Source organism: Ceratotherium simum, chromosome 14 (genome assembly GCF_057802395.1).
Source record: "Ceratotherium simum simum isolate JZ-2026a chromosome 14, ASM5780239v1, whole genome shotgun sequence".
NCBI classification, from domain to species: Eukaryota; Metazoa; Chordata; class Mammalia; order Perissodactyla; family Rhinocerotidae; genus Ceratotherium; species Ceratotherium simum.
In genome coordinates this window covers 7,203,059-7,225,804 of record NC_141913.1, presented here as the reverse complement: position 1 = coordinate 7,225,804, position 22,746 = coordinate 7,203,059, and the positions used below count along the sequence as shown (strand labels likewise).

The 22,746-nt window shown below is 37.3% G+C and overlaps 1 protein-coding gene across 4 annotated transcripts in view; it reads right to left on the bottom strand.

The window, feature by feature from the left end:
- Window positions 1–22,746, bottom strand: part of SPIRE1 (spire type actin nucleation factor 1) — a 250,744-nt gene that overhangs the window by 214,317 nt on the left and 13,681 nt on the right. For 3 of the 4 annotated variants that reach the window (XR_015554248.1, XM_087438942.1, XM_087438943.1), the window contains exon 2: window positions 10,322–10,356. The exons of the other annotated variant lie outside the window; for it this stretch is intronic. Coding sequence is in view for 2 of the 3 variants with exons in the window: in XM_087438942.1 (XP_087295068.1) it covers window positions 10,322–10,356 (35 nt within the window). In the remaining variant the exon portion in view is untranslated. The remainder of the gene's footprint in view (window positions 1–10,321; window positions 10,357–22,746) is intronic. 4 annotated transcript variants of the gene reach the window in all.

Below are 22,746 nucleotides of genomic sequence, written 5' to 3'. Positions count from 1 at the left end.
ATTCATATGGAAATGCAAGGGAGCCAGAAGAAAAAAAAATAATCTTGAAAAAGAAGAACAAAGTTGGAGGACTCACACTTCCTGATTTAAAAACTTACTATAAAGCAGTGGTAGTCAAGACAGCATGGCACTGGCATGACAGAATAGAATTGAGAGTCTAGAAATAAACCCATGTACCTATGGTCAACTGATTTTTGACAAGGGTGCCAAGACCACTCAATGAAAATATAGTGTCTTCAAGAAATAGTGCTGGAACAACTGAATACCCACATGCAAAAGAATAATGCTGGACCATTACCTACTTCATACCATACACAAAAATTAACTGAAAACGCATCAAAGACCTAAGTGTAAGAGCGAAAACTATAAACTCTTAGAAGAAAACAGAGGTAAATGTTCAAAATCTTGGATTTGGCAATAGATTCTTAGATACGACACCAAAACAACAAGCAACAACAGGAAAAACAGATACATTGGACTTTATCAAAATTAAAAAGTTTTGTACTTGAAAGGACACCATCAGGAAAATGAAAAGAAAACCCAAAGAACAGGAGAAAATATTTGCAAATCATATATCTGATAAGGGACTTGTTTCTAGAATATATAAAGAACTATTACAACTTAATAATAAAAAGATAAATAACCCAATTAAAAAATGGGCAAAGAGGGGCCGGCCCCGTGGCTTAGCGGTTGAGTGCGCGCGCTCCACTGCTGGCAGCCCGGGGTTCGGATCCCTGGCGCGCACTGACGCACTGCTTCTCCGGCCATGCTGAGGCCGTGTCCCACATACAGCAACTAGAAGGATGTGCAGCTATGACATAAAACTATCTACTGGAGCTTTGGGGAAAAAAATAAATAAATAAAATCTTTAAAAAAAATGGGCAAAGGATACAGACATTTCAACAAAGATGTACAAATGGCCAATAAGCACTTGAAAACATGCTCAACATTATTAGTCATCAGGGAAATGGACATCCAAACCATGAGATGCCATTTCACACCCACCAGAATGGCTAGAATCAGCGTCAGATAACAACAGGTGTTGGCGAGGATATGGAGAAATCAAAACTTTCACACACTGCTGGTGGGAATGTCAAATATTGGAGCTACTTTGGTAAATAGTTTGGCAGTTCCTCATAAGTTAAAACATGGAGTTACTAGCCGACCCAACAATTCCACTCCTACATATATATCCAAGAGAAATAAAAACTTAAATCCACACAAGACCTTGTTCAGGAATGTTTATAGAAGCATTATTCATAACAGCCAAAAAGTGAAAACCACTCATCAACTGATGAGTGGGTAAACAAAATATGGTATATCTATACAGTTGAATAGTCGGCAACAAAAAGGAATGAAGTGCTGACACATGCTATAATGTGAATGAACTTTGAAAACATTATGCTGAATGAAAATCAGTCAGTCACAAAAAGACCACATACATATTATATGATTCACTTATATGGAATGTCCAGAATAGGCAAATCTATAGAGACAGAAAGTAAATTAGTGGTTGCTTGGGGGTGGGGTGCAGTAGTAGGGGCCTAGGGGATCATAGCTAAAGGGTACTGAATTTCCTTTAGAGGTGACGAAAGTGGTTCTAAAAATGATTGTTGTGATGGTTGCATACTTCTGTGAATATACCAAAAACCAATGAATTGCATGCTTTAAACAGTTGACCTGTCTGGTTTGTGAATTACATCTTGATAAGGCCTTCACAAAAAATTATGAAACATCATCATGAAAGAAATTAGGTAATTATCACAACACCAGGTAAATGACCTAATTTTACTGTTAATGGGTTTAAAAAAAAATTGTATTTTATGATAACTACCAAATACAGCAAAATCTCTACCAAATTGATGGAAGATGTCAAGAGACACCATATTGAACAGCAGAAGCTCTATTAAGCAGCCCCTATCTAGCTGATTTGTCCATCTCATGCTCCCCAGCCCCTTTTTAGATTATAGTGACTGATCTCTGTCACAACTACTAGCCATGAGTAGGCTAGCTAGTCATTAGGTCATCGGTGCATTTAGGTCACCTAATAGAGGAGCCATATGCTTACCATGGGTCAGTTGGATTTGTTCCCAAACTCATTCACACAACTAACTATACTTATGTGATAACAATTTAATTAAATGATGCATAAACTAATGAAAGATAAATGCATAATTACTACCCCAAAAAAGAATATAAGCAAACAGCAAATAAAGGATACATATCAAAAGAAGAATGACCCAAGGAAATAGAAAAAATTTCAGAGAGAAATGTTTGTTCCCTTGGAGAAAAACTGGACCTATTTCCAATCTTCAATATGGTCTCTAAGACCTGGCACCACCTTGTCTTCTCTACATTTCCTACAACTCTCCCTCACATTCTCCACGCTTCAGACATCCTGGTGTTCTGTCAGTTTCAAAAACAGCTTGCTCCCTCAGAGTCCTCACTAGGATGTTCTTCTGCCTGGAAAGTTCCACCCCATAGAGTTAAACCTTTTCCCTCAGCCTGGCTAACTCCTTAAAGCCAAGTTTGTCTTTTATGCAAAGATGCATGTATGCCTAAGAGCAGCACATAAAAAATGTTCAATAAATAAGCCCACAACTTTATTATGTACATATGGGAAGAGATGTCTAGAAGAATATTCTAAACAGCCATTATCACTAGATGGTAGGGTATGAAGTAATTTTTACTTTTTCTTTGTATCTTTCTGCGATGTTTTACTTTTTACAACATACATCATTTCTACAAATTAATGTAGGTACTTTGAAAAAGGAAATAAAAAGCTAGCCCATTCCCACTTTGATCCTGTCAGCATTGTATTATTTGTGCTGAAAAATACTGTTTTATTTTATTAAAAACATTTAAAATTTAAACTTTTCATTAAGGCAGACTGATATGGCCCCCCAATAAAGCAAATTAGTAAGAAAATTTTCTACTCTTGTTATCAATGTACTTAGAGGTGCTTAAGTTATCTGAAAGGTAAATTTCTGCTCCTTCAAGAATAAAATGTTTACTCCCAGATAATTTTGGTTATTCTGAAATCCTTTGCCAGATATACATATATAACTGTCACTGGTCTTCAAATATAGTATAAAACTATACAAAGGAACACCATTTGTATAAATTTTGTATCCTATGGTCAAATCATGTCCCCTGCATTTAAGACATCTATGACTGTAACACAGAAAGGCCATTTTGGTAATAAATGTTATCTGAGACAGAGAGAGAAAAGAGAGGGGATAGAAGAGTGGGGGGAGAGAGAGAAAGAAGGCAGGGAAGGAGGGAGGGAGAAATGAACTTCAAATGTGCCAACTAACTCTCATAATGCCCCCAGTCTACATCTGATGATATAGGAAATCTAAGTGGAGATTATCTATCACATCATTAATATCTCACTATCAACCCTACTAATATTGACACTCAGAAGCAGCAACTCAAAGGTAGACACAATTTACTTAAAACACACAAACTGATTTCTAGAGTATGTAAGTTAATGTCAATCAAATGGCCATGTAAATTCAGGCATGTTTGGGGTTTTTAATCTCAAAAGACAGGAAGTAGAATGTGAGCATCCTTCCTGTTCCTTTTAGCCTGCTGACCAAGGAGAAAATGCTGTTGTTTTTTTTTTTTTGGTGAGGAAGATTGGCCCTGAGCTAAGGTCTGTTGCCAATCCTCCTCTTTTCACTGAGGAAGATTGGCCCTGAGCCAACATCTGTGCCCATGTTCCTTTATTTTTGTATGTGGGATGCGCCACAGCATGGCTTGATGAGTGGTGTGTCAGTCCGCACCCGGGATTCGAACCTGAGAACCCCAGGCCACCACAGCGGAGCATGTGAACTTACCTGCTATGTCACTGGGCCAGCCCCCAGAAAATGCTCGTTACCAGCAGTTAATGGAGCTTATTCTTCCAATCTTTCTATAGAACACATATCATCATTTTAACTTCTTGTCACGCAATTCCATTTATAAACCCTTAAAGTAAGGTTTGAGATCAGACAAAGCCTTCTGATAAAAGAGCAGATCCAACAATAATCATCTTTTTGTTTCTGCTAGTTATTCCAAGATTTACTTAGGTTGGTATCAAATACTATTTTCACAACCATATAAAACAGGCTCATTATACAGCTAAAGTTTTGCACAGATGCAAGTATTTTTGTAAAAATATTACATCTTTCATGTTAGATTTTTGAGTTACTTTTGAAATTAACTAAAGGCTATAAAATGTCAGTTAAAAGAGGTATCCAATTATCATCACGAATCTACATGAGCCAGAGGTGAAATCAAAGTGCAGTAGGCTGCTTTACCTAAAGACAAAACAGATATTTTTTAACATTACACTCTACGTTAAAGCAGCAAACATCCACATACTACCTTTGGCAGTTTATTTTAGGCTGCTCAGGAAACACACAAAATTTTCATATGGACTAGTTTGTGTCAAAAATTGTATATAACCAGAACGGACTAAGTCCAAGATACTAACTCTGATGTATTTCTTGGCTCAAAATCTCTGGGTTTTCCCACAAAGTAGACTAATTCTAGGTCTGATTTCCCAGGGGGTTCAAATATATAGAGCAATTCTTGAGTCATTCTGAGTAATTTAGAATCACACTACTTCACAAATTACTATAGTACAGAACCCTACATTCATCTAACCAACGGGGTTGAAGCTTCATGAATTGCGTTCACTCCTGTGCCCAGATTACATCCAGCAGGAACACATTGTTTGGCTGCATAATGCCAGGAATTAAAATAGTCAGAGGTATGAGGCATATACAGAATAAGGAGACACTCAGCCATTTCATTGTCCCAAATGGGGCACTCAATTAATCATCAGCCCTATGCACATGCCTTGCACTGCAGATAAATAAAGACTAGATAATGACAAAGATGAAGGTGAAGAGAAGTGGTTCTGCAACATACACGGCTATGTGGCATTGGGCAAGTTACTTAACCTTTCCTTCAGCTCTCGTTTCTAATGTGCAAATAATAATATTATCCTCTTCATAAATTTGTTATGAGAATTAAATTAGTGAATGTCTATAACATTACTCAGCACATAGTAAGTTCTAAAGTATTTTTTAAAGATGCATGTGGGAATGAAACAAAGTCAGTATTTATGTACAGTATATATGAACTTTATTTCTAAGATGTGAACATGAATCTTTTTAATAGTTTCCCTCAGTAAAGCTTAAATTTTTCTGCTATGCTACTATTTTTACAAACTAGCTCTATCAAGATTAAAGTACTGACAAAAATTAATTTAACTTTACATAATGCCTTAACTTATTCCACCTAAAATATAGCTAATATACCAAGGGGAACAACAGGATTGTTCTAGTTATTCGTTTGACCTTCTTTCTTGCTAAAGGAAAAGGGCCTCTGAATGCCTCATAATTAATGGTGGTTAATAGAAGACAGGAACGTGACGAAATTTGGAAAGCTAAAAACAACAGTGAAAAAGCCTCAATTAAAATACTTGAAAATTCAAATCCTTTATGTTTTAGTAGTTTTAAATGCTTCAAATATAAGAGTATAACCCACTAAACTATTTAATAATGGCAGCAGGAAAAACTTGTAAAATGGGGGTGAAAGCTCCCCCTAAACTGTGGATCAGGACTGCTTCCTTGACAAGCAACTATAGGTCAGTCATTCAAGAGTTTATAAGTTACCAGTCTGAGCTGTGAGCCTCTCCTAGAGAGGGAGAAGTGAGGGTAACATACTGTTTAAATTACATGTTCTTCTCAAAAGGAAAGGGACAAAAGAGAGATCAGTGGTTGCCAGGGGCTGGGGGGAGGGGAGGGAATGACTACAAAGGAAAATGGGGGGAATTTTAGGGGCTGATGGAACTTGATTGGGGATGGGGATGGTTAACACAACTGAAAGTGTTTGTCAAAACTTGAACTGTAACTTAAAAGGCTGAATTTTACTGGATGTAAATTATACCTTCAAAAATAGAAAAAAGTTGGAAGAAAAAATTAAATTGCCTATTAAAGTAAAAAATTTTGCATGTCTTTTAAAACAAATTATACGAAAGATTCCCTTCATGAGTTCAAATGCTGCAAAATACTAGCATAATCGAGAATATTAAAAATTTTTCTAAACAGAAATAAGGTAAAATATTTGATTTTAAGAACTATTAAGCTCATCTTGAGGTACAAGATCACATAAAAGTTGACTGAAAGCCTATGTATGGCCTTCTTGCTTTCTCTAAAGTCATAATTTTGTTTGGTTTTTATGAATATAGGAAAAGTATTAAAAGAGAATTATCAGTAAAACTAGAAAATATTTCATAACATGATTTTTATGTACTACAAAAACTATTAAAATAGAAAGAGTCAAACACTTAAAGTTATGTATTTCAACTATATGTCTTGATGAGAGTCCTAAAGCCCCAGAAAGATAAAGGGATTCTGTTTTCCCTAGCAGTCACCCTGAGGCTCCTAGTGGGTCAATGACCCTTGCTGAGGAAGTAAGACTTTCTTTCTCCCTCCCAGGAAACTGTATACCTCCCAACGAAGAATAATAAATATGCTGCATTCATTAAGCCAGGCTTTATGCTAAATGCTCTACATTCACAACAACCCACCTGTCCGATGAGGAATAGAGGCCAAGAAGTGAGAAGGAAAGGGGGGAGACTGGAACTGAGCCCAGGCACAAGCACCCACCACACGGCCTCCTCCCCACAACACCCTTCCAGTTCAGAAAGGCAGGGATGAGCCTGCACTACAGTGTGGAACTAGCGAGATGCCATTCCACCACATGCACATCCTTCACACTTCTACTCGTCTACACAACTTGTTAGCAGCCCTTCTCTTGGTCTGGACTTAATGCCAGCAAGAGCTTGATGGACTTTTAACTTACAAAAGGAACTAGGGATCTCTTTTCTCAATGGAAACACAATTGAACGGCAAAAAGAGGCTCTAACAATCACCTTTCTGATCCAGTATAAGCTCACTCTCAAAAACGACCCTGTCTTCTTGTTGACAAAAAAGATTGGCTTAAACCCATACATTAAGGATTCCCTCAGCTTCCCAGTGTCTACCTCAGAGGGCTCTGGTTTTGCTTCCCTCAACTCTCAATTCTGTTTCTCAGGAAAAAGTACTTCAGCTATCCGTGACCCAGCCCAACAGTTCCCAAACTTTTTAGTTTTAGGACTCTTTTACACTCTGAAAAATCACTGAGGAGTCCAAGAAGCTTTTGTTTATGTGAGCTGTAATCTATTAACCTTTACTGTATTAAAAATTAAAACTGAGAATTTTTAAATTAAATCATTTAAATTAAATTAAGTCACTTACAAATAATGTTAAACATGTTAGTATAAATAAAATTTTTATGGAAAAAACTCTATTTAAAAAAATAGTGAGAAGAGTGGTAGTGTATTATATTTTTGCAAAACTCTTGAAGGTTATCCTTAATAAAAGCTGGCTAGACCTCTTATCTGCTTTTGCAGTCAGTCTGGTATGACAGTCATAGTCGTGCAGTTATGCAGCCTCTAAAAATTCCATTGTACACTCTTGAGGGAATGAAAGTAAAAGGGCAAATAATATCTTAGTATTACTTTCAAAACAGTTTGACCTTGAAAGAGTATCAGGAACCCCCCAGAACTCTCCCACCTCCCTTGGACAACCACCGCTCTAGTCAAGCCATTTTCTCGACATAGTCCTACGTCTGATTTCAGCAGATATGCACTCTTGAACTTGCATTCCAATCTCACTCTCTCTTAGCTCCATTACCGCCATCACTGCCACCACCAAAAGTACCATCTCCCCAACCTAAAAAACGAAACACAACAAAACTTCCTTCTTACGCTGTCTCTTCCTTCTCTCAAGTCACCAAATTTCTTGAAAAAGTAGTTCCCACTGCCTCTACTGCCCCTCCTTTTTATTTTAATTACCAAAGTAATACACAGAGGCATTCTCATTAAAAAAAAAAAATCCAAACAATATAGATACCAATCACCATCACCAATCCCAATCTCTTCCCCAGAGGTAACAACCACTAATTACCCCTAGAAAATACTACCCTGAACCTATTTTGCAAACTAAATATCAGATTGAACTTTTTATTTTCTTGTGATTTTCCCTCTTCAAATAGTTATACCAAGAAAAAAAGATTCTGAAAGAAGTCCTATTTAGAGTCTAATTCTTTTGGTGACCTAAGTTATGGATCAAAGGATAAGGGTTACCAGTTAGCAGATAAAATGAAGTGACACTACTATACAAAGCAAGTTCTAAACAAAATGTTAAAACCATGTTGATTTTATGGCAACACAACATAATGAGACAGAATAATGAGATTTAGGATTATGCTTTGTATGTAAAATCCTCACATTTCATTACCTAAATGCAGATAAATGCTGACTATATCTGTATCATCTTGATATATATAATAGTGTCTTTAGGTTACAAAACATGTTCACAAATACAGGTTTCCCCCGCTATCAGAAAGTTCACTATCTGAAAGACCTACATCAGTACCTCTTTTCCCTAACCGAAAACAAACATGAAGAGGATTTACAAAAAAAAGCAAAAATCAAAAATAGCATTCAGCAGTTGTTTTGCAGCAAGCCATTATAGAGGCTAAAAAGTCAAGCATACTGTTGTATTTCAAGCCTCCCACATCAGCCACAGCAGACAATGAACCTCAACCTTCAACATCCAGACAAGCGGACATAGAAGAAGGTGTAGACATTAGTAACCTGCCTGTCCTGATGATTCAGAGGACGATGAGATGGTAATAGATGATCTTCTTCCTCTCTCTCCTACAACCGAGTCTCCTGAACCTCCTAGTATCCAAACCTCGGACAACTCAGCCTAACAAACAATCATCACCATCATCACCCCTCAGCCTTCCAGTGAGCTCACTGTCTTCCTGATTCTGGTAAGAAAAACTACACTGTACATATATGTACGTATATTATTTCTACTTTATACAGGCTGTGTATTTATCATATTATTCCTGCTTTTACTATATGTCAATGTTATTTTAGGTTTTATGTGTTATTTGGCATAATTTGGTAGGTTATTTTTTTGGGTCTGGGAACGTTCAAAAATTTCTCCCATATAAATTAATGGTAATTGCTTCCTCACTTCACGCCATTTCAGTTTACGAAAGGTTTCACAGGAATGCTCTACTTTTGGACAGCGGGGGAAACCTGTTATTATCTCTTTAAAATTTCACAATCCATGAGGTAAATAGGGATTATCACTAATATTTTATAGATAAGAAAGCCAAAGTTCTGAGAGAAAAAATTACTGGCTCAAAATTACATAGCTAGAAAGATACATACCAGAAACCACAGATAGAACTTACATCTTTTGACTCAAATCGAATCCTACTCCTTTATATCAAATTGAATAGTACATCAAAAATTCTCACGATATAAAAATATTAAGTTCCTATATATTTTTAGAGCTAATTTGGGAAAAATTATGTCTATTTCCAAAGTTGAAGAGAAACTACAAAAATGAATTGTATAACTTCTGAATGCAAAAAAGAATAAATTATTTTCGCTTCTGTATTATACAACATAATCACTTAGGAAGCTTGCACTTTACTTAAGATAACAGTTAAAATTTGCTAAAACCTACAACAACATGTAGATGTATAATAAAATTAGAAAAATAACTTCTTAAATCCTTAATTAGGCAATGCCATTAACAAAAGACTTAAGACTCCTAATGTAAGGATTATGCAACAGTTCCTGAAAAGAACACCACACATACATAATTCATGGATGCTACTCTCATACTTCAGTGTTACCCTTGGAATTCCTGCAGGGAACACATGGAATCACGTGGAAATTTCTTAAATTTCACAATCAGAATTTTGAATTAAATTAGTAAAAGTAATAAACTTATACAAATAACAAAGCATTTAATTAATTATTAATCTTACTGAAACACTGTTTCCAAGTCCCTATTTTTTCCTACACCAAGGTAGCTCCATAGGAGTCCAACATATTTAAATGATTTCTTTATTATGACACACTAAATTGGATGATGAAAAAGAACTGAACTTAAACTATTTCTCATTAAGGGCTCTGAATCTTAGCTAACTCAATTTCACATACAATAACAGGAAAATTTTAAAACTATGGTTAAGCTAATCTTTATAACACATCCTGACATTTTAAAAACATGGACACAAAAACTGATTTTTCTTCACATTTTACTCTTCCTAAATATAAAAGATATATACCTGCTCTCAACACATCCTTATCAGAAGACCAAAAACCATAGCAAGATAGTTCAGTACTCAAGTTAGTCTAAATGGGACTGCAAAGCTGCTTCACTAAGAAATATTTGAGCATTTCTCTTACCTCTGTTTCTGTACAACGTGAATATCCCAATTTACCTGTAATAAAAATACAAAAAGTTACTTTCAAAGGATTTTAGCTTTTTTATCATTGATTAAAATATTTGAGCTATTCTGACCATGATTTCATTATACCTATGAAAATCTATGCAAATAAAAGTTGCTAGAATGACCAAATATTCTAGGAAGTCCTTTTAGAGATTTAAGTTTAAATAGGCCCATAAGAAGATAATACAGAAAAAGATGGGAAGAATATGCTTAATTGTAATAAGATCTAAAACACATACACATTTAATATGCATATATACAAATTCATGAAAGTAAAATAAAAATACTTTTAGTCTTTCTTTTTAAAATACTTTAAAGGTATTTAAAAGGTACCTTTTAAAATACTTTGAAATATCTTTAAAAATCTTTAAAAGACTCTTCTTGGGCTTTTCCCCAAATATATTTCCAGTTTAAAGGTATAGCAACCATTTCAATGACAGCAGAAATATTTCAAACTCATATTTTATTCAGTATATGATGGTAGTTTTTCTTTAATATATGATTAGACAAAACCATATAATAAATTTAGTAATTGTTCCAATAGAGGATCACCTGAAGAATAACTAGATTGAACAATATTTGGCGGTACCAACACTAGTATTTTCTCTTCATCACTGACATGATACCAAGGAACATGTACAATATATATTTCTGTCAATTTGGGTAATTAAATTTATTTATTTATTTATTTTTTCCCCCAAAGCCCCAGTAGATAGTTGTATGTCATAGTTGCACAGCCTTCTCGTTGCTGGATGTGGGACACGGCCTCAGCATGGTCGGAGAAGCGGTGCGTCGGTGCGCACCCGGGATCTGAACCCCGGGCTGCCAGCAGCGGAGCGCGCGCACTTAACCGCTAAGCCATGGGGCCAGCCCCTCAATTTGGGTAATTAAAACATACTTTTCAAAGAAAAAACAGCTACTTTAAAGGAGAATCATTTATTAAATAGTTTTAACAAAAAGGATAACACATTTATACTGAGTATTAAAAGATTTAATTTCCCCAGTCTATACTTCTTAAGTTTCATCGTCCTAAGTTCAAATATGCATTTACCGCTACCTCTTTCCCTCCCCCCAACACTATCCTTCCTCTCCCCAGCCTGCTCCTCTCACACCTAGCCCACAGTGGTGGTTCTGTCAGCCTGTGGTTTTTTTAAATGCTTTAACTAGAATTTATACACCTTAGAGTCTATGATGATACCACCAAAAAAAAATCATAAATAATGTTTTTATATGCCTCCCAACTCTTACAGTGAAAAACAAAGTTGAAACCCACAATTTCTGATGACCTAATGATCCTAACGTGAAATACTGGCTGCAATTTAGACCAGAAAACAAGGGACCTTGGGTTCCGCGAATTAAAAATGATATATAAGCAATAAATAATTAAAGATTACATGAACATATAGATAAAATGGGTTTAATATATAAGGTTTATATACTGGGGTTTGATAAATATATAACTGCTATTTATATATTAATTGTTACATAAAATTAAATATTACAGAGTTATATATATCATATCATATCTTTTTATTTATTTATGACAGTTTGTTCAGAACATTAGTGCTTTTGGTAGATTAATTCTACTTTACTCCCATAGCAATGGTAATTAAATTAACTTAGGAAAGTACTGTGGACAGGAACGGCTCAAAGAAGGGCGCAGACTACCTCCCAGCAAACAATTACTGAGTGTCTACTCTGTAGAGAAGGAAGAAGGGAGAGAGGGAAAAATATGGTATTAAGACAAGCTATAACAGAGAGTAACCTCTCTGAGAGTACATGGACGTATATCTTCAGTATACTGAAGATATATTTAAGGTAAAGAGAATTGCTAAGAAATCTAGAATTTTATGTGGTAGGTTTGTTGTTGGTAGTAGTGTTGGTGAAAAATTCTTAAACTATTTTCTACATATTGTAGCATTGAGCAAATAAGTAAATACAATATTGTTGGAATCATCAACGAAGGAGAAAGAATATAAAAACCTAAATGTAGGAAGGAGAGGAAGAGCCCTGTGGTGCTGCACTGGAGCGACAACTTCAAAAAACCATAATTTCCTAGTTCTGCCCTCCAAAAGAGGGAAGCAACAGCACCCCATTTGACAAGGGCACACCTAGCCCATCCCCCTTCAAGGAACCAGGACTCCTTAGGAAACTGGCTGACTCCAGGGCTAGGACAGGAAAATTACAAAATAAGCTGGAACATCTTTTTGCATCAGAAAGTAATGAAGTGCTCAAAGAATGATAGAGTGATGTCAAAAGGGCACCAGTTCTATGAAATAAGATTTTTTCAATGACCTCTATTATAAAACTGAAAATGCTTTCCTCTAAGAGTACCAAAAAATTTTGTGAAAGCGTACAACTGCTTTTGGTTATTCACTTTGAACTGGAGACCAAGCCATGCAAATATGAAAAGGTGGTTAAGTTTGAAGTGCCTAACCACCTACAGTACTCTATTATCCAAATCCCTGCCCACCTTCTGACCCAGGAATCAGAAAATTCCAATTACGTGACAGCAGACCGTAAAGGAACCTTGGAAATGATCTTGCCCAATCTATTCATTTTATAGAGGAGTAATCTGAGCCCGAGGAGTCAAATGACTTGCACAAAATGACAGAGTGAAGAGTAGACCCCCAGGCTTCTGACCCCCTATCATGAGTACTGGTGTGGTTTGGTTATCCTGCTCCTCCATTTCCACTTGCAGGGGCCAGTGGAGTTAGGGGAGGGGAACTGCAGGGGTGCTGTCCCAGCTACCTACCACTTATAATATTGCTTTTGGGGAAATAGGGAAAAGCAGTCCTTGATTTAAGAGTTGGAAATAGCCACTATAGCACCAAGGGATTTTCATTTGACAACTTTTGAGTTTTTCTTCAAAGGTTGGCCACCTCTGTTTTACAGAACCAGACCTAAGGAATCCCTCTAAAACCTAGAATCCTATGACTTCACTTTCTACAATTCTGGTAATCTAAGCTGATGGTAGTCCCAACCAAGGGTTCAGATTATTACATGCAGTGAATTAGTTCTTTCAATAAAATTAACACCTTTACTGATTTTATTGATTTTTATTAGGTTGAATTTAATTAGAAGCCTAGATAATCAAGTATGTGATGATATAAAATAAAAGGAAATATCTGAAATGGTATTCAAACACTAAGTTTCAAAATATTTCAACATTATCAAAGTACTCACACACTAGGAAGAGGGATAATTTGCACTCTAAGCCAAAACTTCAGTTCAGTGTTTCTCAAAAGGAATGGGCATTTTAATAATGCTGCAAGAATCAAGGCTATGTTGTAGACCCTTCTTTTTAACTCATTCTGAAATATTGGAAATGCTCTTAAGATTTACTAGACTAGTTCCCTCATGTCCCAGGAAATAGAAACACCAATATCTTCCTATAAATTGATAGAGAATGGCTTTAAGAAACAAAGTAGTCATAGTATAAAATGTCTGTCATAAAGAACTCATCAACTAAGACAACACTGTCATCTTTAGCAGACATTTTAAATCTTAAATGTTGATCATCAGGTAATTCCATTCAGCAGGCCTGCTCAATAAGTTACCAGGGAGAACATTTCAGTGAACACACCCAAGTAGGCCCACTCATAGCGTTGGCTGTTCACGATTAGACCCCACCCAGCACGCTCTATGCAATGGCCTCACCTCAGTGGAATCACAAATTCTGACGAACCACACAACTATTTGGTGGAAATTAAGGTACACTTTCAGAAAAAATTCACAGACATTCATGTAGATGAATAATAATTTTAAATTAAGGTAACTAGCAGTCTTTGGAGTAGAAATCTCAGCATATGGCTAAGTTATCACACGGTCACATTATCAACATGATTCAAATAACTGAATAAGCAAAAGGCAAACTATGCCTGTCAAAAAGACACAGAATCTTCGTAATTTTTAAGGTGAATAAATGGCTCTCAGAATTATTCTCCAAATTTTTCCTATGTGACCAAACTCTGGGCAATGTTTAGGTCCATCTGATCACATGAAAGTATGTTCTTTTTCATGCTGAAACTGAGAGATATCAATAGATATACCTCGTCCTCCTGCCAGCTTGCCTCTGCTTCCCTAGTTTGTTCAATAAATATTTGTTGAACACCTGAGAAATACCATTGTTAAGCACTGATGATCTAGCAGTGAACACACCAGACATGGTCCTTACCCCACAGGGCTTACATTTTAGTGAACACAGACCAAAAAAAGCAATCAAAATAATTACAACTGGTAATAAATGCTTTAAGGACAGAAAAGGGAGAGAAAGAAAATAACAGAAATGACTCAATGTAGGGTGGTCAGGCAAGACTCCTTGAAAAGATGACATTTAAATAGAGACCTTGAAGTTGGGTAGCAGCTACCCGCAGGGCTGGAGAAGAACCTGTTCCAGAACAAGGAAGCAGCCTGTGGTAAGGCTCTGGAAGCGTTTGGTAGGTGGGTAGCTTAAAATGCGTTTGGAAAGACAGGCAGGGGCAGATCATGCAGGCCTTTAAGGACAGTAAGGAGTTTAGATTTGATGTAAGCACAATGGGAAGCTACGGGAGGATATTAAGCAAGAGCATGAGCTGATCTGAGAGAGGTTTCCAGGTCAGTCCTCCTATATGGAGAACGCAGTGGAGAGGGCCCAAGCAAAAGCTTGAGGCTAGTTAGGAGGCTTCTGTCTGGAAGCCTGGAGAGCAACGGTGGGCAGCCAGCCTGGGTGGTGGCAGTGACCAGGAAGAAAAGTAGAGGATTTAAGATATAATATAGAAGCAGAATTAATAGGACTTGCTAATGGATTGGACTGGGGGTACAGCAGGGTGAGAAAAAAAGAATGACATTCTGAACATGCTCCATTTTTTTAAGAATAGTATTCTCAAAGACTTGATCAAAACAGATCAATAACAAGCGTTAGTTTAAGGACTCTAATACTTTTATAAGAAAAGTATATTAAGTAGGCTTTTTGGACAGTTTTTACATTAATACTAGAAAAAAAGAGTTTTGAACAGTTAACAGGCCAAAATTTAGCAATAAAATAATTCCTGTACCCTAATCACACTTGGATTTCTGAAACATTGTGGCCACTGAGGGCTTAGAATCTATGATTGGCATATACTTTAGCCTGCTGTTTCTGTGTCAAAAATTAAGACACTGAAACTATAATTATGAACTTATACCCATCTCCTCCAACAAAATCACTTTTGCCAAGTTATATATATATATTTTGGGGGGGGGGGGGTGAGGAAGATTGGCCCTGAGCTAACATTTGTCACCAATCCTCCTCTTTTTGCTTGAGGAATATTGTCCCTGAGCTAACATCTGCACCAATCTTCCTCTATTTTGTATGTGGGACACTGCTACAGCATGGCTTGATGAGCAGTATGTAGGTCTGTGCCCAGGATCCAAACCCACAAACCCTGGGCCATCGAAGCTGAGCATACGAAGTTAACCACTACACCACCAGGCCAATCCTGCCAAATTATATTTTTAATGAAAAAAATTGCTATGCATTTCACACAAGAAACAGCCATATAAAGGATACTTTTATTTTGGTTGTTAAATTATCAAATCATTATCCTCTATGTCATACAATGTCACTAATATAGATGCTCAAAGATTAACAGGAATTTAGAATTTAGACACAGGAGAAAACTGGTATATTTGCTAACCAAAGATTATGTGTTTCATCAAGTTTCTCTTCCTGTCCTGGCTGTCAGGAAGAGTGAAATAAAATTTAATGTTCCACTGCCATAATAGCCCTCATGCCAATGTATTTTCTTCTTCACAACTGTTGATGCTTAACCAACAGTTTATTTAAGTAAGCTTTTCATTTAGCTGCCTTGGTAAAGTAGTGTGGTAGAACAGCAAGAACAAGCCTTTCGATTTTGACAGTCCTAGTTTCAAATCTCAGTTCCATTACTTACTAATTGTGTGATACAACTTTAAAATAAGATACTTCCCAGAGTTTTCAGCTTTCTCACCTACAAAAAAGGGAATAATACCTACCTAACAAGGCTGATGTGAAAAATTAAATGAAAAAAATGTTTTGAAGGGCTCTGCATGATGCCTGCTATAGGGGCTCAGCAAGTGGTAGCTAAGCTTATTATTAACCCTGTGGAAAGATGCAGGATATAGATACATGCAAATAAAGTGGTAAGTAAAATGGGCATACCAAAATAACATGAAGATCTTAGTTATTCTTCAAAAATCTTATAACAAAACGTTCTACAGAGCGGCCGGCCCGGTGCCATAGTGGTTAAGTCCACATGCTCTGCTTCGGCAGCCTGGGGTTCATGGGTTTGGATCCAGGGAGCGGACCTACTCACCGCTCATCAAGCCATGCTGTGGCAGGCATTTGACACATAAAGTAGAGGAAGATGGGCACGGATGTTAGCCCAGGGCCAATCTTCCTCAGCAAAAAGAGGAGGATTGGCAACAGATGTTAGCTCAGGGCTAATCTTCCTCACCAAAAAAAACAAAAATTTAAATTAAAAAAAGTATTCTACAGAGAAACAGAATACTACAAATTTTTATGTTTACTAGAATTACAACCATGTAAAAGAGGTATAGATTTTGAAATACAAAACTAAATCATATGAAGAATTATAAAATTCAACTCATTTTTATGCTTTTTCACTAAGATCTTTAAAAGCCATTACTTTTAATTTACACCTCTCTCCAGAGCTTCCTAACACTTGCCTTCCCCTCCTCCTTATGTGATGGTGTCCAGGATAAAGACATTCAGTGGTCAAATAGCTGGAACTGAGCAATGGCTGAGGGAAGGGTGGTGGGAAGGGAGGTTTCATCAGTTATTACTCAAAACTGAAAATAAGAAAGCCTGGAACGGCAATCTCTATAATCAACCCATAAATAAAAAAACTATAATAAGCTGAGTAATGGCCCCCCAAAAATGTCCACATCCTCATCTCCAGAGCCTGTGAATGTGTTACTTTATGTGAAAAAGTGACTTTGCAGCTGTGATTAAGGATCCTGAGATGGGGAGAGTAGCCTGGATTATCCTGGTGGGAGCAATGTAATCACAAGGAGCTTTATGAGAGAGAGGCAGGAGACTCAAAGGAGATGTGATGATGGAAGCAGAGACTGGAGTGATGTCCTTCAGGAAGGGGGACATGAGCCAAGGAATGTGGAAAGTCTGAAAAAGGCAAGGAACAGATTCTCCCCTGGAGCCTCCAGAAGGAATACAGCCCTGCCAACACCTTGATTTTAGCCCATAACACCCATTTTCAGACTTCTGAGTGCCAAAACTGTAAGATAATAATTTTGTGTTGTTTTAAGCCTCACAATTAGTGCTGATTTGTTACAGGAAATGAAAAAGACCATCAAAAAGTCAAAGCAATATGACATCCTCTCACCATCCTAAACACGACCCTCAGGCTACCCTTTGTACAGTCTAATCCCATACAGAATATCCCGTAGTGAGAACTCACCCACGGGGCACAAGGCAATAGAGCACTTTGGATAAGAGCAAGGGCTTCAGGCCAGACTTTTGGGGTTTGAATCCCAAGTGGGCTGTTGGCTAAATTTAAGGCCTCTATACTTCAGTCTCCTATTTGTAAGGTGGTGGTTAATAATAGTACCTACATCATAGGGTTGTCATGAGGATCAAAAGTAAGCATCAAAGTAAACTGCTTATCCTGTTGCCTGTCACACAGTAAGCACTTGATAAATGTTAGCTCTATTACCATTTAAGTCTTTGAGCCTTCTCTCTAGGGAGAAAATAAATCAAAAAGACTCTTCTCTTCCAAACCCAAAAAGCTCTTAGTCAACGAATGGATCACTTGGCCCCTCAGACATGTAGGTATAATTTAATAAGCCTTCACCTGTGCCTTTGCCTGTAAGTGCTAAGCCTGCCCCCCAATCTCTGTTAGGTTCCAGGAGTCTTCTGCACCCGTGCATGCTGCCGTAGCCAGAAGAGAACGCAGCTGACATTTCGTAAATTGGTTCAACTTTTCTGAGATATGGGGCCCACGGGGAGGAGTTCTAGTCCTCATCCTCTCTACCTTCCCTTCACCCTTTCACCGTCTTCTCTCCTCCCTGTCTCCTTAGTTTAGTGGTCATCTTTTACCATCTGTGCATGCCCTTGAAGGTCTTATCTTACCTCTCAAGTATTCCTTCCAAAATTGACAGCACTCTAAGACTGATACTGGTTATTATAATTTTTCACCTCCCTACCCTGAACAACTCTGGTTGAAAACTTCATTTGGATGCTCTGACAATTATTTTTACAAGACCCAAACCTTAAGGAAAATACTACAATTAGTGGAACTGTTCTGAACCCCTCCACCAGAAATGTATTAAAGACAAAAGGCATCCATCCAAACTTCCCTGGACATTTCTAGAAATACATGCCATTCAAACCAACCCCCACAATGCTCTTTTAAATTCTAAGAAAACAAATTATTGTTAATGAAATATCTCGTTAACACTTAAAATTAATCCATACTCACTTTACATATATCAAACATATTCTACATGCTGGTGTGAAGCCCAGACGTGAGAACTACTGGTGTAAAACGCTCATTTTTACAGTTGAGGAGGCTCAAGCTCTGAAAAATAAAATGATTCATAGGAGGCCAAAGAACTGTGACCAGTTGCTCAGGCTGCTGACCCAGCACAGCCATCCTACAGTCTTGCCTAGCTCAGTAAGGGAGAGACTAGGAAGCAATGGGTGTCCAAAAGCAAAGCAGGGTCGGCACTAGGGGGGGAAGTTTGGAAATATTAAAAACAAATTTTGCTAAATATCACTTGGTTTACCTGTCCCCTACTCATGACTAATAAGTGTAAGCAAAGAAAAAAAGTATGCTGTGTTTATGTGAGCTTTATGCCCTCTTAATTGGAAAAAGGAATCCCTTGAATAATCAATGTGAACAATACATTTAATCACATTTTGTAGAATTTGGAGTATAATCTCACTACTTTAAAGAGGCGTAGAAGCATAAAGACATTATTGTTTGCTTGTATAACAGTTTTGTTATTACAGATAACAGATTTTGATCCTGACCCTGATCAGGAACATAACCTCTCATCTTAAAACCACTTATGGAAAAAATACTCATTCATCTCTTCATTCATAGACCATATGGCTGCCTGTGCGACAGGCCCTCCCCAGCACTTGACTCTCCCTCCTTGAGATCAACTGACCCCCATCTGCGGACTCCGCAAGCCAGGCTCTAGGACCTTCAGCCTTAGGTCACCTTTGCCATAAATCTCAAGTTTATCCCAATTCTGAAATGTGGGCTTCTGCTTTATTTTTGAGACCTTAGTCTGTACTTTGCATCCTAGATCCTGTAACTGAACCCCCACAACCGTTTTTTTTGGTGAGGAAGATTGGCCCTGAGCTAACATCTGTGCCCATCTTCCTCTATTTTGTACGTGGGATGCCACCACAGCATGGCTTGATGAGTGGTACGTAGGTTCCCACCCAGGATCCGAACCCGCAAACCCTGGGCTGCTGAAGCAGAGCGTGCAAACTTACCCACCACACCACAGGGCCAGCCCCTGAATCCCTTATTTTAAAAAAAGAAAGTAACCCTTGGCTTATTATTGCCAGTCACCTTCCTAAGGACTAGAGTCTAGAGCCCTTGGACCTAATATCAGCGACTAAAACTAACTACCAGACTTCCTCAACACAGGCCATTTACTGGCTCTTATCTTCAGTTACTGTCTGTCTTTTCTGGTTCTGCTTGCTTATCAGACAAGCAAGCCCTCCAACTGGATTTCTTGGGGGCGACTGCTTTACAGAACTAACACCCTTGATTTCTGTCCCTCCATGAAGTTAGGTCTCACCACCATCACCACCCCCACCTCCAATTTAGCAGTAAGTTTGGTCTAGATCCCAAACCCTCCCATCCTAGGCCATGGCAGTACAGTAACCAAGTTATAACTGAGCCTGTTCTGAAATCAAAGTTTTAAAAATGTTTTCTTAATTATTCGAGTGTTATTTTTCTCTTTCTAGTCAGCAATCTTAACTAAACTTTATATCATGTCATAGAACAAATATCATTACATGTCAAGTATTTTCCATTGAAAAAAAATTACTCAGTTTCAGCATAACCTTTTCAACAAAACTCAGATATTATCTTTATCTATTTTATGTAATTTGGCAACACTATAGCAAATAGGTTTCCCCTCTTATGCCAATTCAAATTGAATGGCACTGGCTGTCTAGAATGCTGTCTTCAGAGGAGTTCTGAGGGCAAGTATGAGGTGGAAGGTGCCCGTGACCATTTAGCAGTGTTTGCCACGGGAGCATTAGGGAGTGACAGTACAGAGGCCACATTTCTGACACTCCTTTGTTAGAGGATGGGATGATGGAAGTTGTGGTTATTTTTGTAAATAGTGTAAATATTTTTGTAAATAGGATTTAGATTAAAAATTTTCCCTAGTGATATTAATTCAAACATTAATTGCTTAAATTTCATGAGACCTCAAAAATACACTAAGATGACAGGACTATATCACTTTTTTCAAAAACGAGGAGATCTTAGAGGGGAATCTCCCCAAGCCAAACCATAAAAAGAGGTCTACTAGCCAAGTGCCAATCCCAAATGTTCTCATATTTCCTATCAATTGAAGAATTCTGGTTTTCACGCATTTCATATACACTATTGTGTGTTCTCCTTAGAATCTCCTCCTACTGTGGCATCTGATCATGTATGAGACCATCCTAGCCAAGAGGAACCCTACCAGAAGTATCTCAGGTACTTCTATCCCCAAACTCGAGCTCCTTAAGACTTGATGCCATAACTGCTCTCCATATCCACTTACCCAAACATGTTACTTATCCTCTATCAAGACTCAGTATATCTCATTTAAACTTTAAAAATACCTAGGCACACATTTTTAGCTGTTTAACCTTTACTATATATATGTTGTCAACAAACACCTTCCTTCCATAACTAACTTCAAAAGTTATACATTTTTATTATACCTATGAGTAAAATACTAAGTTCTTTAAATACAAATAGAATGAAAATGTTAATTATGAAAGAAGGTTAGAGCTGGGGAGCAACTATCATTAGACAATTTTTTAACGAACTTTATCATTTCCCACCAACAAAATTTAATTCTGTACACATCAGGCAATAGAAAAGGCCAAATGTTTCATCTAAGCTTTGTCTTATCTTACAGATCGCAAATGAAACTGGTTCCAAGAGTTTAGAGGGAAAAGTTATATTTATGTTATTTTTATTATCAACATAAAAAAGCCCCCTTTCACTCCCCAAAGGATTTAAGGAGGCTAAATTAAATTAAGTGAATATCAAACAAGTTAGAAAGTGGTTAAGTGAAAGAAAAGCTAAATTCAAGAATATATAACATTTAAATGGAAATAATTTAAAACTATAAATGCTGCTCAAACACGAATTAACTTTCCAGGACATTCTGCTAGACTCTCCACAGCCCACTACAATCTACACGAAAACCCTGGTGGAGCATCTAAGGCAACTAAAATCTAATGATAGTATAAAGACCAACAATTCAGATTTTTTCAACCTCAAGAATTATGGACTTCCAAACATATATTTAAGATTGTTTTAGAAGTTCTTTATCAATCTTGAATCAAAGTACCTTGAAATATTCATCTTTTTACAAAGAGAAGAAATGGCTCCGTGAATACATGTGTGCAGTATGTATGAGTTGACAAAATGCTCTCACATAAATATCCTCATTTGATTCTCACAACAATTTTGTAAGACGGGCTGGACATACATTATTTCCATTTTACAGATAAAGACAGAGAGTCAGAGAGGTTACATGGCTTGCCTGAGGTTATAATTAAGCAATAATAAGTGTCAGAGCCAAGAATCAAAACCACATCTTCTCCAGCCAGCTCTTATGCTCTTTCCATGTTACCTTGTGACATTAAACAGTTGATATGCAACCTTCTGGAAGAGCAAAAGAAATGGTAGGAATCAACATGACTCCAAAGGTAAAACATTTTTTCCATGCCAATTTAATTCCCAACAAGTATAAGTCATCATCTTCCCACCTTGTCTTGCCCCTACCGCGTTCCCGACCATCCAGGCACTCAGGCAGGAAGTTTGAGAGCCTTTCAAGATTCCTTTCTCTTTCTCACCCCCACATCAAAAACTACTGAGCCATGTCCCATTCTGGTTCCTAAATCAATCTCAATCTGACTCTTTCTCCCCATTCCTACCACTCTCATTCACATCTCCATCATCTCCTATCTGAACAACCACAATACTCCTAACTGGTTTGGCGACTTAAAGGCTACTAAGATCTAATGATAGTATGAAATGCCTACTGGTGTCTTTGCCCTCAGTTTTACCCAATTCAATCTCTCTTCTTCTTCTTTTTTTTTTTTTTTTTTTTGAGGAAGATCAGCCCGGAGCTAACATCCATGCCAATCCT